Source organism: Talpa europaea (genome assembly GCF_964194135.1).
Source record: "Talpa europaea genome assembly, chromosome: 8".
NCBI classification, from domain to species: Eukaryota; Metazoa; Chordata; class Mammalia; order Eulipotyphla; family Talpidae; genus Talpa; species Talpa europaea.
Window position 1 is genome coordinate 37,826,996 of NC_140075.1, and position 18,325 is coordinate 37,845,320.

General features: G+C 39.2%; 1 protein-coding gene across 1 annotated transcript in view; it reads right to left on the minus strand.

The window, feature by feature from the left end:
• The window catches only part of FBN1 (fibrillin 1), a gene marked incomplete at its 5' end in the record, with an annotated part of 233,753 nt that overhangs the window by 110,435 nt on the left and 104,993 nt on the right, over nt 1–18,325 (minus strand). The window contains 2 exons of the mRNA XM_084240531.1: nt 6,380–6,505; nt 9,884–10,081. Coding sequence (XP_084096657.1) covers nt 6,380–6,505; nt 9,884–10,081 — 324 coding nt within the window. The remainder of the gene's footprint in view (nt 1–6,379; nt 6,506–9,883; nt 10,082–18,325) is intronic.

An 18,325-nucleotide genomic window follows, 5' to 3' on the forward strand; every position in this document is an offset into this window, starting at 1 on the left:
TCCGTAGCCTCTGCAGCTGCAGGTTCAATTCCCAGACGGCCAGGGAGAAACCCGCATTGTGCTGCAGACCTCTCCAGCCGCCCGCTGCTCCGCTCAGCAGTGTACTTCTGTCCTTCTGCCTGCTCTGCTCTGGTGAATTCTCTCACCCTCCCACACCTCTGACTGTACCCCAGTTTTTGTATAAATAAATAAATCTTTAAAAAATTCATTTTGGCACCTGGAGGAAATGTTTTTTCACATGCTGGCTAGGTTACATTTGTACCCTTTGTTGAAAAGTGTAATAATAATAACATGTAGTAAGTGGCAGGCATTTTCTAAATAGTTTATGTGTGCCAGCTCATTTAATCCTCACCATATAGCCACGATTTTAAGCCCTAATTCCTATAATTCTGGTGCCCAGGCATAGCTTTTAGAATATAGGAGATCTTCAGAAGACTGGCATGAGTAAAACCCAAAATAAGAGCAAAAAGCTTCCTTCATGCTATGATGTTAAGCCCAAGTCTCCAACTGACAGGAGTTGGGCAGGGGCCAGGGGGCAGGATTTCCACAAGAGTGCATGCCCTCAACTGTCAACAGGTCAAGACATACACCGCAGGGAAAACCTCTCTAATTTTCACACAGATAAAAATAAAACTAGACCAGGGCAAAGTGTTCAGTTGCAGGAGCTTAAATGGTTCTGAATTCCCTTCGATGTCAACTTTTCAGGGATGCACACTTTTTCTTTCCTGGCTGTGGGGCCTTTCTACTCTCTGAACCAGTGCTGCTGGGTCCCCCGGCTGTGTGGGGGCCTTCATGCCCGGGCTGTGGTGGTGTCCCTGAGGTAAGAGACAGCAGTAAAGCATGCGAATGGGAATCTCTTATGTTCTCAAGCTCATCCATACTATTTTATTATTTCTCTGGACTCTGACCACACTGTGTTTATTTCCTCTAATAGAATTTCAGGGATTCCAAATCAAAAGAATTTGAGCACATGGCTTTCTCAGCATTTCTTTAAGTTGGTCTGTATCAAATACCAGCTGTAAAAGTAAATCAGTTTGGGGGGCATGGTGGGAAGTGTGGCCTGGCTGTGAAGAGCTACTTCTGATCTTGGGACACTTCTCCCTGTTTCCTTGGGGCAGGACGGAGAGGTTGAAGGTGCAGGGAAGCAACAATCCCTTGATAGCTTCCCAGGCCTTGCTGGCTTCTTGCTGAGAGCCTCAGAAAGGCAGGTCCACTGGTGGCAGGTGCCTCCCCTCTGGAGTCCCTGTCCCTTGTTCTTCTTCCTCACTCCCTCCAGCTCATCTGCTCTCCCTGGGCATTCTTCATGACCCTCAGTCACTTTCCTAGCCCAGGGCTCCTCCAGCAGGAGAAGGACTATAGAGGACATGATTGGAGGATGCTTGTCTCAGTTCTGAGCCAGGAATCTCTGGGACATGCAGCTGTCCCAGAATTTCCACCCAAGATCGGGGACATCTATGAATGAGTGACGAGTAACCGTAAGCCTGATCCTGACTATTTAGATTATTGAAAAAGTAAAGAAAGAAGTTAAAAATTGTGGCAGCTATTTAAAAAGATTATGTGACAGAATAATTATGAACACCACCGAGGCTGCGAGATGAGCTTTGCTTTAGATTGAAATCCAGTGTTAAATGTGTGACAAAACACATTGATTCTTAAATTACGTATATAAAAAAAATTGATCAGGGTCTCCCCTGGTGGCGCAGCGGTTGAGTGCTGGTCTGTGAAGCTGCCCGCAGCCTCTGCAATGCCAGTTCGATCCCTGGCCACCGGCAAGGGTCCCACATGGCACACAGACCTCTCCTGCCGCCTGCTGCTCCCCTCAGCAGTGTATTTCGTTGGTCTACCTGTTCTGTTCCCCACTCTGGCTCTGGTGAGTTCTCTCACCCTCCTGCACTTGTGACTGTACCTAGTGCTTGTATAAATAAATAAATAAATAAATAAATCTTTTAAAAATGTTGATCATACTATTTTATATTCACACCAGCTATGCCAGCTTGCATGGTTTCTTTGTCAAACTGATCACAACTGGAAGTAAAAAGGGTAAAGAGAAAGTCTGGGAAAGAACCATTAGGTATCTTGTTCAGTCTCCTCATTTGAAAGCTGAAATAACCTGGAGCTGGCAAACAACTTGTCCAAGATCACAAAGAGGATGAGGCACATTACCAGGACTAAGGCCAGGTGGATCATATTCCCAAGGCTTTTATGCCTATACCACAGAGGTTTTGTCAGCAACTGGACAGGATGCCAGTGACCTTGAACAGTGAGAGTTAAGGGCTGCAATCAGCTAGCGAGGTCAGAGCCACATCTCTGATAAGCTAAGTGGCCCCAAGAATTCTCCATAGTACCTAAGAGAATTAGAGTGATGAATAGGAAGTAGCCATCAGATAAATGTGCCATTATTCTTAGAAAGGAGGAATCTTAAGGTTTTTGGCTCACTTATTAGGGAATACATGGACTTTGTAGCAACATTTTTAAAAAAAGTCCTTTGCATCATGCAGTGTTATTATAATTGCGAAAGGCTGGGCTGGCAATAATCTAAATCCCCAAAATAATAGTGGTTAATTAGGAATGCAAGGGACTTCGTCCAGAAATAAAACTTAATCCTATAATTATACTTTTCATTTCTTAATTTCCTCCCACAGTAACCTATGCAAATATGGACTTGGTTTCCAGAAAGAAAAGGCTTATGTGTTCTTTCAGTGTGCACACTCTAGAATCACTGGAAAAATCAACAACGAGGTGAGCTTGTGAACTCTGTTTCCCTTTTTCTCAAATCACAGCTATAAATCTCAATCTCTTTCTTCTTAAATGTATGAAGATGTAATCAGTGCTAATCACTTCAGCTTGTTAATTTACACTTCAAATGTTCTTAAATTGTGTGCATTGATAAAAAATCTGGTACATGATTTTTTTTAAGTTTTGAGGAAAGAGGGACATTTTAATAAGCAAGAAAGAATTCTTCTAAAGGAAGATCTTGTGGGAAGATGTCTTCACCCTCACTGAGGGAGTGAAGGTTACTATCTTTGAAACTTGCCAAAACCAATTTTTTTTATCCAGCTGGGTTTTTTTATTAAAAAAAAAAATTACTGTGGGCTTCTGGGTACACAGTTCCTTCCTCTCCAAGTCAAGAGGAAGATACATTCAAAATGCTGCTAGAAGTTATACAGAGGTTCCAGAACATTTTCTCCATTTAGGCCTGACCATTCTAGCCAGATCTTCTGGAATTCCCCTCCATTCACCCTCTGCAGAGCATCCTGTGCCCAGAGTTATGTCACTCCCACAGGCCAGCTCTGGATTTAGGAAGGGCAAGGGAGTTGAAGGAGGGGGCGCAGCTCACTGAGCATTCTCAGGGGACTCTCTGATTACTTTCTGACCAGAGTTAGGCAAGGCAAGGATGCCCACACCAGCCTCAGGCCAGGGAACATGTAATACTAACAGGACATTCACTTCCAGTATCAGTTTTGCATAGAAAAATAATATAGATGGGAAAGAAACATCATCTGAATTTAATGTAACAGTAGTTGGCAAAAAAATCCCACAAAGGCCTTGCCAAAAATACTCTGTTTTTATCTTGCTACTGACTTTAGTATGCAGCTGGGAAAAAAATAATTTTGAAAAGGATTAAGTAATTCTCCAACTGAATTTTGGTCCATCAGATATGCTATCATAATAGGTTTGGTAGCATTAATTTTGCATCATTTTTCTTTTTTTTTTTTTTTTTTGGCATAGAAATGGGATGTAGGCCAGAGGTGTAGGGGGTGAGAGGATTCACCAGAGACAGAGTGGGGAGCAGAACAGGTGGGTGTACTGAAATACACTGCTGAGGGGAGCAGGGGGCGAGACAAGAGAGGTCTGCTGAGCCATGTGGGTAAGCTCCCTGTGCTAGGTTAGCTCCCTGGTCTGATCGAATTCAGGCCCCTAGTGGTGATAGCACTGAGATTTAATCCCTAGGCCATCAGGCAGACCCCTGCATCATTTTTCTTTCAGTCTGAGATGCAAGTCTTCACATCTTCTGTCTAATCATCCATAGAAGGTGATCTATCCTGACTGATGTCAACTAGCTGGTCTGAGAGAAAGACAAGGGATGAAGGAAAGAATTCTAGACCAGGCTGGAAGCCATCATAATCCCAGAAAACAAAATACCAGCTGGACATCATAGGGACTATATTTGCTCTAAATCTTGAAGCTGACTCTCTTGAAGCTGAATAGGATTAAGCTGAGAAAGCAAAAAAATAATAAGACACAATCCATTATTTCCATACGATAAACCTAATAGCTTACTAATGTCATAAAAAGAGGTATATGGTAATATTTGAAATTCTATACCATAATATTTTAAATATGTCAAAATATTAGGAAAAATAGTTGTTAAAGTAGAGGTAATAGTTTAGTTCTAGGAAAGAAGACAATGTAAATGTACAGCAATCACTAGGATATAAATCAAAAGTAGTACATCTAGGAACTATCTGAATGACCTCAGAAGGTGTGCTTAACATAGTAAGACATAGTTCCTTAATTTACATTGTGAAAGAGCAGGAGTAGGTAATTTTTATGTTCCTTTCAGTGTCAACATTCGCTGCTTCTTAGATGTACAATTCAATTTCTGAAATACATTGGTCTACAGAGAGTCACATTTGTTCTTTGAAACTTCCAATGTCTATAAGAAGCTCTACTTCATTAGAAAGAACTTACAGTTGCTTCAGTAACTGTTTATATAGCATGTTTAAGAAGACAGCATTATAAACTCTATGGCAATTTAATAACTTAAAATAACTCTGACCCATAACGAGAATTCTATCAGAGTTAGACTGCTCAATTTCAGGGCAAGTAGATATTAAACTTCTGATAGATCATTTTTGAATTGTACCTCAACTTTAGAGCTGCCTTTCTTGTGTAGGATATACCATGGCAATCAACAAAGAAAGATAAATGCTCTGGGCCTCCCCGGTGGCGCAGCAGTTGAGCGCTGGGTTGCAAAGCTGCCCGCAGCCTCTGCAGCACCGGTTTGATCCCCGGCCACCGGGTGAGGGTCCCACATGGTGCGCGGACCTCTCCTGCTGCCTGCTGCTCCCCTCAGCAGTGTATTTCATCGTTCTGCCTGCTCTGCTCTCCGCTCTGGCTCTGGTGAATTCTCTCACCCTCCCGCGCTTCTGACTGTACCCAGTGCTTGTATAAATAAATAAATAAATCTTTAAAAAAAAAAAAAAAAGAAAGATAAATGGTCTACTCCTCATCAGTACAGCTGAGGAGTATAAAACACAACAATTGCTTCTCACAATATACCTGCATCTAAATGACACCCGATAAAGAGAGTTGCAATATGGGCTCAAGAGAAATATGGGTTCGAGAAAACTGCCGTGCTTAGAAACCACATATATAAGGTACCTGCCCTCATCAAAGGAAAGAGAGTTCTATGCTGCCTACTTATTTCCTGGATGTTTCCCTCTCATCAAAAAGTACTTACTATACTTGGAAGTCAGGCTCTTCCACACAAGTGGAAGTTATGGCAAATATGGGGCCTTCCTGGTGGTACAAGGGGTTAAGCACAGCTGTGAAGCTGTCCTCAGCCTCTGCAGCAACCAATCGCCAGCTGGCCTGGGAGTTACCCACATGGCACAGCAGACCTCTCCTGTCTTGCCCACTGCTCCCCTCAGCAGTGTATTTCAGTAGATCTGCCTGTTCTGCTCCCCACTCTGTCTCTGGTGAATCCTCTCACCCCCATTCCCTGCACCTCTGCCCTGTACCCTAGTTCTTATATGCATAAATAATAAAATCTTTTTTAAAAAAGAAGTTATGGCAAATATGGACACATTCTCTATTCTCCCACATTTTTAGAAGCTCGGTCTATAAACTAAATGCAAGTATCTAAATTTACCTCAAGTTATTTTTTGTTTGTTTGTTTAATAAACTAACAAATTACCATTTGACAGGCAGAATAGAAAATCCTAATCCCATAGTAGGAGCATAAAGGGGGAGTTCCCAGATGGCTCCAAAATCTTAACCAGAAAAACATCAGAAGGTACGTCATTTTGAATGATATGTAATGATCGAATTTAAATGCATGTCCCTAGGACTATGCAAAAACATGTGTCTTGAACATTTTAACCCAAATATTGGTTCAAAAATATTTCATGTTTTAATATTTAATTTGATTCAGATGGGTCTCTTATTTTGGGTCTATAAAAGTGGAAAAAGCTGCAGCGTTTTTTTGGTTCAATAGCAAAAAGGCATATTATTTCTGGTAAGGATATTATATTTACACATTCACAGGAATGACAAAGACAGAAGGATTTAGGAACAATTTGCAAAGAAAACTTGTCACTGACTTGGATTTTGCCTGTCCCTCCAGCCATTAACTGCAAAGCATGATATTTCTTACCTTCACATTTTTGTGACACTTCATTAAATTTGTGTCCAGCTGGGCATTTGCACTCAAAAGATCCAACAGTATTAATGCAATTTCCTCCTTGACAGAGCCCAGGGATGGCCTGGCATTCATCCACATCTGTCAAATTTTAGAAAGGGGCGGGGTGGCAGGGAAGGAAGAACAGGGAAAGAGAAAAAGGGAGATTGGTTAAAATTCACATAAAATTCATCAGAGAAGAAAATGTAATACTTTTTCTACCACATTTAGGTCAATGAATTATTTGTGTATTATCATACAAAATATTTGAAATATGATGAGAGAAATGATTACATTATGTGAAAAAATTATTTGATTTATATAACTTGGTCAATAATGTTCAACATGTAGTCATAGTATTATTTATTTTCCCACTTACCCATCTTCCCTTAGGGAGAGAAGACTAGACTAACTTTTGTGGGTTTTATTATGTATGATGCAAAGTACAAAGACACAATGATAAAAAGGTTGATAGTAAGAATTAGTTATTCGAGTAATCCTTAGAATCAAAATGCAACACACATTTCTAATAAAGCTGTCTTTAGAAGTCATATTGAAACAGAATTAATTAAGCTCACCCAGACATGGAGACAGCCTATACTTATTTGCAAATTAATTGCAAATTGTTCACCTTACAATCTATAGAGTTGTCCTGCACAGTAAAAATTAAGTAACACAGGAAATTAAGCCAGGGGGTGAGAGGATGACTGTGCAGTCCCACCTGTATACTCACCTTGCTGGCAGGGCAGCCACCAGAGGGACTCTTTGTAAAAGTAAACCAGATCATCTCCCTCCACAGCTTACAACTCCACTCTGTACTAAGTCCTGGAAGATTCTATCTGCTCCTCTACCCCTGACTTCAGCCCCTAACTGCCCACTCTCTCACTCTTCTCTAACCACACCAGTTTCCTTGCTGATCCTCAAATACACCAAGATGCACCTCTCAAGGGACTTTGTAGTTCTGGCCCCTCTGCCTGGGGGCCAGCCTCTCCCTCGGTACAGCCACTTGGTCCCTGAGGCCCCACCCATCAGGCTTTGCCCCCAGCCACACTACAGCAGGAAACCTTCCCTAATAGCAATATCTGGCCCTCCCCTCTGCCCTACTGTTATTCACAACACTTAATGTTTTTTTCTATATAAGACAAAGCACCAACTGACCTATTAACTGTTTGCTTTGTTTTATAAGCAGATTATCTTCCATACAAGCTTCCAGGGAGCATGTTCTTTGTCAATTTTGTTCAGTGATATAGCCCAGCACCTAAGGAATGATCTGTGGTCCTACACGTGAGCCCACATATTAACCTTCCAAGAACAAAATTAATCATCCCAAGCTCATTACCTTTCATTAGAGAGATTGTGAAAATATATGCACATTCTCTCCATCTCTTCATCCTTACCATGTAAAAGTCTCATTTAATGAGGAACCCCCAGGGAAGCAGTCAAGTTTTTCTCTTTCTATTTTGGGTATAATAGAAATCTTAGAAATCTGGAAGCCTACTGTAATCTTTAGTTCTACTCTTTATTGTGTGAGGCAGGAGAGTTACTGCTGGTTACAAGAACTCCATAAGCTGTATGCTTGAGAAAATTCATACTAAAGGAACAACAATTTATTTCTGCATAAAAGGGTCAGCTGCTATTTTAAATGGAATGCTCTGTCCCACAAATGAATTACTATATGTGAAAATTAATTATATTTTATAGCTGAGCTCAATGCTGTCTTAAACTACAATTTTTCATTTTCTTAATATGTCGAATATGTTTATTGGAGTGTTATTTCAAATGACGATTGTCCATATCACCGAACTAGATGGCCTTCTTGGTCATAATTTTTGGCCAAGAGGAAAGATATATGAAAGTACTTCTCTATATACATTTTAGGACTTAAGACAGAATAAGCTCCTTTATGAACCCATTTGTCCACAACCCCTCATATCTGGCCCAAGGACTAAAAACGCAAGTGAGGAGAGAGAGCCCCAAACTGAGAGCAGAATCTCTCAAAAAAAAAAAAAAAAAAACAATCAAACATGAAGACTGTGTCATTCTCCAAGTGGCACTATAACTGCCATTTTGATTCCATGGGTTTTCACAATTTTTTTTTATAAAAGAAATTTTTTTCTTGGGTGTCAAATAACAGAATTCAGGAAGGGACAAAAAGGAAAATGCTGGAAAAGTCTAAATTGTATGAAATGAAGAGCAAAGCTAAAAATCTGCAGCTCTCCCTTCTCTCTCCTCATTTTCCTGCCTCCAGTTCTCTCAGCACCTCAGCCACTGGTCATGACTCATGGACAGGCAGCTGGGCACTCAGAATCTGGCTTCCCGGTCACTGTCAATGAGTTCATGGGTATTTGCTGACTTCAGAAAGCAAGACCGAGAATTTCTTCCAAACTTAACTGGGACTTTCTAAGGATGAGACAAATAAAAAGGTGCCAACAAAAGGGGGAAGTAAAGTTACTCTTTATCTTATAAAATCCTACAAGCTCCCCCTTTGTAATTGTAGGATTTCAAAGTAACTGCTCCCTGCTCCTGACAGTCAGAAGGAAATGTTCCAGGGCATGGGAAGGAGCTGTATGTTATACATAGAAACCAGAGGCTAGGACAGTGTGTATCAAAAGTGTAATTCATTGAAGGATAGCTTAATGGAGACCCACTGAACTGTGTGACTAAGCTTGAATTCTGCTTTATGGCATATTAGCCTTAGAGTTAACACCTAGAACAAATTCATACTAGGATCGATTTGCCTCGGAAAAGCATACCCTGAATTTTCCAAAAATACCGTAACTTGCTAAAAAAGCATCGAAGATGTCTAAAGGAAACAGATTCAGCCTGGGAGTTTTCAATCCCATCAGTTTAGCGCAGAGCTGCCTCTGTTCACTTCCTCCTGTTTCCTGCCAGACATCCAGACAATAAAAGAATTTGTACAGCTGGAAGAACAGGAGTAAAAGCCAAGAACAGAGTAAGTGATTCTATGGGAGGCAGAAGAGGCAAGTAGGCGACATCTGGGGATATTTAAAACTGTGAAACAAATCCTAATTTATTTCTGACTTGTAAAAAAAAATATAATGTGGCATGTAAAATGGAGAGAGGAACAATTTGCTTTAGGTCAACTAAGTACAACCTACGAGATACAGAACTCCAACTATTTCAAATGAAGGAAAAAGAGATTAAGAAAAAGAAAGTACCTTGTTCACCAGTTCTGCTTTGTGTTTATGCACTGTGCTGCTGTAAACAGAACCTTCCCACCCCCTGCAAACACCGCCAGGATCAGAGGGGGAAACTGCTGCTGGCAAGGAAAAATCCAGGGCGACCAGCTGCTCTCTGGTGAGCCACACTCCTAAAGTCTAGGTTGGAGATGGTGCTGTCAGCGAAATTGTGAAGTTATGTCTCTGACACTGCTTTTCCATTCTCTCCAACTTCACTTGAGAATGGCTCCCCAGGACAAAAAAGACAAGGCCATCAATAACTCCATCATCCGGGCTTTACCTTGACAAGCGCCTGTGCGGATGTTAGGAATGAAGCCTCGGCGACAGGGGTGGGGCTGGGCAGGGCACATCTCACAGGGGTGGCCCCAGGCTCGGCCGACGGTGGCACAGCAGAGCGTTTTGGTGCAGACAATTCCGCTGAGCTGTCCCTGGCACATCTGGTTGCTGACCACAGTAAAACACGGGCCCGTCCGGTAATCTGAAAACAAAAAATGAGAACTCCATGAAAGTCCAGAAGAGCAGGAACCAGCCGACAGAGGAACAGCTGTACCCCATCTTGCTCAACTCCAAATGGCATTCGGTTGCAGGGATAGAACCACACATGACTGACTGTGTGATGCCTGGGGCAGACTCATTCTGCCTCTGACCCCCATTTTCCTCATCTGCAAAATGGGGATTAAAAACACCAGTTCTTGTCCACATTGAAGATGCTATTGTGCAACTCAGATGAGCTAAATGAAAATATGTCACAACTATGATGTACCAGACAAATATAGCATAATTATATTATTACTACACTTTCCTTCACTCGAGAAAATGCATCAGTGCCTCCTACAAATGAATTTCTATGCCAGATGCAGAGAGCTTACGCTCTATTATTGTTCAGATTGGAGAAAGCAAAGAATTCCAAAGTTTGCAAAGATCAAATCCTAGTGCCTTCTTCTTGGGAATTTCTTGAACAAAAGAAATGATTACCTGTTTCTTATGGATTAAGTCCATCTTATTTGAAAAACAATAAATGATAAATTGGCCAATGCAAAAGACATTAGGTCCTTAATATAAAGAGTGAGGATACTAGTCTAAAATCATTGTAACCTCTGTACAAAAGGACCATCAGAAAAGAAACAAGGATTAGCTAAAGATTCACGTAGTCTTACCTGACATAAGCATTATATTTTTCTTTTTTTTTTAAATTTTGTCATTGTTCATTTTTAAACAATATTTGCTTCCCCAGCCTGCCAGGTGGAGTCTCCATGTATTTTTCTTTTCTTGGTAAAAGGACCAAGGTCACTATGAATTAAGTAGTAAACAATCTATAAAGATTAGGATGGAGTAAGCCCAGAGGACCAAAGCCAAGCTGTGCTCAGCATCCCGTGAGAGAAATCGGAGCCATAATAGCCCTTTCTGTTCTACAGTAGCTTTGACAGATAAGGGAGGCAGGATTGTGGCAAGACTCTTGGGCACTCTGCCACTACCCAACATCCCATGCTTCCTCAAGTCATTTTTGGAAGTGCACAGAGTGCTTCCTGTCAGTGTAGGGATGCATAAAATGATCCCAGTAAGTTCCTCTCATCACCGAATTCCATAGTTTTATGAAAATCACTGGGTATCAATGAAATCACTGGGTTATGGTTTAATTTTTATTTTCTTCTTGTTGCCCAATGGTCAGAGACTTACAATTGACTGAGGACAACTCTTCATGAGGGTACTAGAAAGAATGAACAGACTGGAGCAGGACAACTTTGGGTAATACCTGACTCTTACCTGCCATGTCTCTACCCTGTGTATTCTCTCCTGATTTCTCACTGTTGTAGCCCACTCTATCTACTTCCTTCAGTTATAACCCTTCTGCTCCCCATCACTAATTGCTCTTCCTCATTCTCCTTTCTATCTTACTGGGATGAGCCATCTGTCTTAATGGCACTGCCCTAATGCTCATGCTGGAACTCAAGTCTTCTAAAGGATTCCAGAAACAAAATATCACCCAGTGAAGTGCATTAAAAAGACTAGGCTCAAGTTGCAGTAGCATGAGAGACAATCCAAACTCAAGAGTCCCCATCTTCTTACCACGCCCCCCATATACTTAACAAAGTATATAATGTGTATGATGAATGGGTTGCAAAATGAGTTTAAATGTTATAGTATTCATGCATTAATGTGAATTTTTTATTAAAAATGATAAATGTACCAGACACATGATTTCCTAGGTATGTCTGCTATAATGAGGATGAATTAAAAGAAAACATATAATTTGATTTAGAGAACAGTATTAATATGCACTAGTACAGGTGATATGCAAACCAGCCAAAACCTGTGTAGGCAACCCTAAACACCTCTAGCCAGTACTTTCTTCCCAAAAACTAACCTTAGGTGGCTGCTCCCCTCAAGTCTACTTGCTCTGACCCCACCCATCTCTCCAGCACTATCTCCTGACACTTCTTCAATATATTTCTTTATTTTAATTTGTTCATGCTTTTTTTTACTGTGATAATTGTTTTGGACTTTTATGTAGTCAAATTCTAGGTATATTTTAATATACTTCATAATATGCCAGATCTACTAAAGTTCTGCTATCTTCTCCCATAGATACTAAATTCAAACATGAATACAAAAAACATTAAGGTATTTATTTATTTTTTGTTGAACTTTTTTAATTTTATACATTTTTTTACATTATTTTTCATTTTGGCACAATGTAAGCGTTTTCATCCCCATATAATTCCCACCCTCCTTGTTTTGATCCTACCCCCCATAGTGTATCTCTGGTTTACAGTTGCTTGTTGATTTTGATTTTTACTTTATTATAATTAGGTGTTTTCCTCGTCCCTTATTTAGGTTTCACCATAGTAGTTTGCACAAAATTGCTTTTAGATGCAATAACCACATGGACAAAGTGAAATACTGAAGTCATATTCTTTGGCTCAGTTCTTCCTTCTCTGATATATGGCATTCTTTTCTATTTTAATATTTTATCATGCATTTTTTTCCAATTCAAAAATAATCATTTCAGATAAATGGGAATATTCAGTAACATCTAAACAAGAAAATAAAATCACACGACAATGCATCTAAAGAAAACTTTAATAACATATTGGTTATATTGTCTTAAATCATTTTGCATGTGTGCATGTCTATTTTTAATCACAAAACAGGGATTACAAAAATAAACAATTTTGAATTCTGCTGTTTTTTCTCAACATTGCCAAAAGAATTTTCCCATGTAATTAATACTATTCTGAAATGATTTTAATTTTGATTGAAGTTATAGCATAATTTAACCAATAATTTCCTTGCTGTGTTTCTTTTACATTGCTTCTAATTCTTCATTACTACATACACTATTCACCATACATTACCAATGATTCTTTTTAGGATGAAAAATGTTTAGTCTCATAGAAGAGTAATCAAGATTCTTATGACTATACATGTTTCACATCTGAGGCAAGAAAAATGACAGCAACAAAATCTGTATTTAAAAAGTAAATAAACCTCCCCATTCAGGTGTAAGGAAGAAAATTAGATTTTTTTCTTCTTAATTTCCAGAGAAAATGCAAATGCTATAATCAAGCAGATTCACATTAGCATGCCATTTTCATACTTAAAAAAACATAATGGAACATGAATTTTAGCTGAAAATTCTCTCTTCATTACTGCTTGTATTTGAATTCCCTCTTCATTTGGCCAAGATAGCTTATGGAATTCCCTTTTATGTGAAAATTACAAAGATTCAGGATAGGTGAGAATATGGTGAGTAACATCAGCAAAATCAAGGCATGCTACCCTTGGAAAACCCAAGTTAGTCCTGTCTGACACTACTTCAGACATGTATTCCTCATTAGAAGGTCTTCATAGAAAGACAGTAATCCTTAAGATCTTTCCAGGGACAGGGGATTATGCTTAGTGAAGTCAGAAGGAGAAAGACAAATACTATATGATTTCATTCATATGTGGAATATAAAGAAACAAACAAAAACAAGCCAAAACATACCCTTGAACTCTGACAGCAGAATTGAGACCACCAGAGAGAGTTAGGGGATGGGAGCAAAGCGGGGTGGGGGCCCTATGGACTATGGTGGCGGGTTATGGGTGTTTTGGTGGTGGGGCATGGTGTAATAACATATATCTGAAGAGGTGTTAACCTATACCCTTAAAACAATGACAGTGTTGGAAACCAACATTATCTCAATACACACTAAAAAGAAGGACTGTCCCAGAGTCAACAACTTCTTGCCCTCATTTCAATTTGAAACATGTGAAATAGAAATGGCATTTGTTAATTCTGACAGTATTCATTAGGCATCTCCGGAACCCACAGGGACCCATCTTTATTAAAGAGATAACAGAACCTGTAGACTTAATTTCTTTCCACACTAGATCCTTATCACTACAGTCGAAGAGAAGAGCCCACTCATTTGACAGTGCTGACGAGTAAGTGGACTTAAATGTATTTGTATAACCCTGTTGTCAACAAAAATTGCTGATTGCAGAGGGACAGGCATGATCTGGATGGAAAGAACTGACTCTAAAAATCCCTTGGCAGGTGAATGCTGTATTAACGTGGTTTTCAAATGTCATTCTGATTTGGTGACATATGTTTTTTGTCCTGTGCTTCATTTAAATTGCCAAAATTATGCTGTTTTTAGTCCAATACTCCAACCACAGAAAAAAATCTGCACACACTTGCAATTCCTTACTAATAATCCAATTATTTACAGTTATTCCCATAGCACTTACATGATACTAAGCGAAATTTAAATACTTTAAAAAAAAAAAGATAGGGAATGTGCCTATTTCATTGCTTGGGTAATGTCTGAATCAATGCCTCAACATAAATCATTATCCCTAATGTAACTAAAATATAGTATTAAAAATAATTTGTTTGCAAATTGCTCTACAATCACCTCTTTATAAGACCTTCATGAACTAGGGAGACAGGGCAACCTTTTCCAAAATTAAAATGCAATTTTAATTGTTTTTAATTGGCTTAGTCTAGCATGGCCAGTTTCATGGGAAATTCTGCATCTACATTTTCCCATTTTGAGTGGTTAGGCTCCAGGACCATTCCTCGGTCCCAAAAGATTTTGGCCCCAAAGTTTGGGATTGGACCAATGTGTCTAACCCTTAGCTCCTTCCGAGCACTACCAATTTAGAATGTAGTGGCCTGCAGTGTTATTTCACTTTCATTTTTAATCAGTCTTCACCCTAAAACAAATGCATCATTCACAGAGAAAGAAAATTTTGTGGTACAATGGATTCTTGTCACTCCTGCCCAGTCACTAAACCCCAAACTGCAGGGAAGGCACAAAGATATAATTTGGAGCACTAGGCTCCAATTATTTTAAAACCTTCTTTTCATAAAAATTACATTAAAAAGAAGGAGATATCAATTTATCCAACACAGAGTGGGTCACAGCACACATCTTCCTTCCAGGTAGGCTGGCTCGGGACAACATTCGAGTCCTACTATATGGAAATTCAACACCATCTTCTGAGAAAAGTGTTCAGAGACCTTTCAGTCTGAAGAAAATTAAAGCAAAGAAATTCTATGAACATAATCAGGCTCCTCATCTCTGCTACTTCTCATGTAATCATTCCTAACCTTGGGACATAACCAACTCTCCTGGGGAGCTTTGTGCATAACACTGATGCCTGGGCCTCAACCCAGGTAATCCACAGGTCACCCCTAGAATTCAACACAGTAGCTGTGGTGTAGAGCCTGGGCATCTATCTTTTGTAAAATTGCCCCAGAGTAGTTTTGCCTTCTAGATCTCTCAATTAATTCTCTCTCTCTCTCTCTCTCTCTCTCTCTCTCTCTCTCTCTCTGCCCCCCTTTATTTCTTTCCCTCCTTTCTTTCCCCCTCCTCTTTATTGAAGAATGCCTATGTTTCTTCATTAATTGGAGGTGTTTGTAAGATGGTTGACTGCTTACTCGAAAGACTAACTCTAGAAACATGAGAACTCCATAAACTAGGATCACTGACACCAAACACAACCCAAGATCTATCAACCAGGACTGAAACTCTAATCAAAGCAAAATAATATTCATTTCCATAGTATTGATTGATTATGAGGCACTTTACTATGTTTTTTGTTAATTGCACCCCACTGTCCTAGAAACCAAATTCACATTTCTAAACTCTTCCTCACCCCCACCCCGTTGTTACAAAGCCCACTTATGTACAATACATCACGCCACTCCTGAGAACTCTCACTTGCAGCTCCATGTCCACTGCTGGAGCTGGGACCTGAGTGAAGCTGCAGGGGGATTCTCCAGCTGGGACACTGATCATATTTACTATCAATGATGAAAGCTGATCCTGAGTTAAGTCATCATTTCCCCCAGAACGGTACTATCACAGATCATTTTGAAATACTTCTATGACTCCTGATTTGAAGAAAGATAAAGTATTAACATCGCCTCTGAATTTATGCCAAAAGTAGTCAAACCTTAATCTAATCAAGTAGTCAGACCTAACTGCCAACTTTTGGGACAGCCAGGGATAGATAAGTGACACTACAAGGGAAAAAATCAGAAAATCCAAAATGTGTGATTTTTTTTCCCCCAAAGCAATTATCCTGATTTTTTTCAAAAGTAAATAACCCCTTTCAAAAAAAAGTAGGTGGAGGAATTATTTTAGATTTTAGATAAAAAGATGTAATAACCAAATCTTAATACTGCCTCAAAAATAGACAATTGGGGAAATTTTGTATGGATTGGATATTTCATGATATTGTAGAATTATTGTTCTGTTAGATATAAGCGTATTGTAGTATGTATGTGAGAATGTTCTTATTATTTAGAAGTGAAGTAAAATGATGCATGAGATACAATTTTCAAATGATTTGGCAAAACAGACCAAAAATATATTTATATACATATATTTACATAATACATATATACATAGAAAGACAAAGACACACATATAAAAGTGCAGAAATGTTAAATATTTAATGTAGGTGAAAGTTATACCACTACATTTTATATTATTATTTCAACTTTAATGTAAGTTTGAAATTTTTCATAATAAAAATTTGAGAGGAATGAAAATTCCTTTTAGGGCTAATTTTTTTTCGTTAATGAGGAAATTTAGGTTTACAAACTGTATATGACTCAAAATAAGATTGCACGTTCTCAGATGCAAGTCCCCACACCACACCCACCATCAAGGCACCCACAGCTCTCCACCTTAGTCCACTGGGTCCCCTCCATACTGTATTTCCCCCCAGCACCTCCAGTAACCACAAGTCTGCAGGCAGATTTCTAGGGTTTGTTTATGGTTTGGTTCTATCCGACATTGTTTTGTTTCTCTATATTCCACAAACATCAGTATTTGCTTTTCTCCTTCTGACTTATTTCACTAGTGTTATCTTTTTTTTTTTTTTTTTTTTTAAGTTTTATTTTATTTATTTTTTTTTTTAAATAAATTTTATTGTTATATTCCCCATACAATTGCAGCCCCCCCATTCTGACCCCAATCCCTCCCCTCCCGCCCCCCTAAAAGTGTCTCTGGTTCATAGTTTTTTGTTGATTTTGATTTTCACTATCTTATAGTTATTCATTTTCCTGGTCCCTTATTTAAGTTTTCTAGATTCCTGCTATGAGTGAGACCATCCGGTATTTTTCTTTTTCTTTTTGGCTTATTTCGCTGAGCATGATCCCTTCCAGCGCCATCCATGTTGCTGCAAATTGCATGTGTTTATCTTTTTTGAATGCTGAGTAATATTCCATGGTATATATGTACCACATCTTCTTGATCCAGTCATCTATTTTTGGGCATTTGGGTTGTTTCCAAAGCTTAGCTATTGTAAACAGTGCTGCTATAAACATAGGGGTGCAGGTGTTCTTTGGAATTGATGTTTCTGTGTCCTTTGGGTAAATACCTAGGAGTGGAATTGCTGGATCATATGGAAGCTCTATGTTTAGTAGGTCCAGAAATCTCCACACAGCTTTCCACAGTGGTTGGACCAGTTTGCACTCCCACCAACAGTGCAGAAGAGTTCCTTTTTCTCCACACCCTCGCCAACATTTGTTGTTGCTAGTTTTTTTAATATGTGCCATTCTCACTGGTGTAAGATGGTATCTCATGGTAGTTTTGATTTGCATTTCCCTGATGACAAGTGATGTTGAACATTTTTTCATATGCCTGTTGGCCATTTGCATTTCCTCTTCAGAGAAGTTTCTTTTAAGCTCTTCTGCCCATTTTTTGACTGGATTATTTTCTTTGTTGTTGTTGAGTCTCATCAGCTCTTTGCAGATTTTTGTGATCAGTCCTTTATCATTAGTGTTGGGTGCAAAAATGTTCTCCCAGTTGGTGGGGTTTCTCTTTGTTTTTGTTATTGTCTCTTTTGCTGTGCAAAAGCTCTTTAATTTGATGTAGTCCCAGCTGTTTATCTTTGCCTTCACTATCACTGCTTTGGGTGATGTGTCTGTAAAGATGTCCTTGATGTGCAAATCACGTAGTGTTTCGCCTATATTTCCTTCTATATATTTTATGGTTTCAGGTCTTATGTCTAGTTCTTTAATCCATTTTGAGTTGATTTTTGTGTATGGTGTGAGGTGGTGGTCAAGCTTCATTCTTTTGCATGTAGCGACCCAGTTTTCCCAGCACCATTTATTGAACAAACTTTCTTTGCTCCAATGCATATTCTTTGCTCCTTTGTCAAAGATTAGTTGACCATAAATCTGTGGGTTTATTTCTGGATTTTCTATTCGATTCCATTG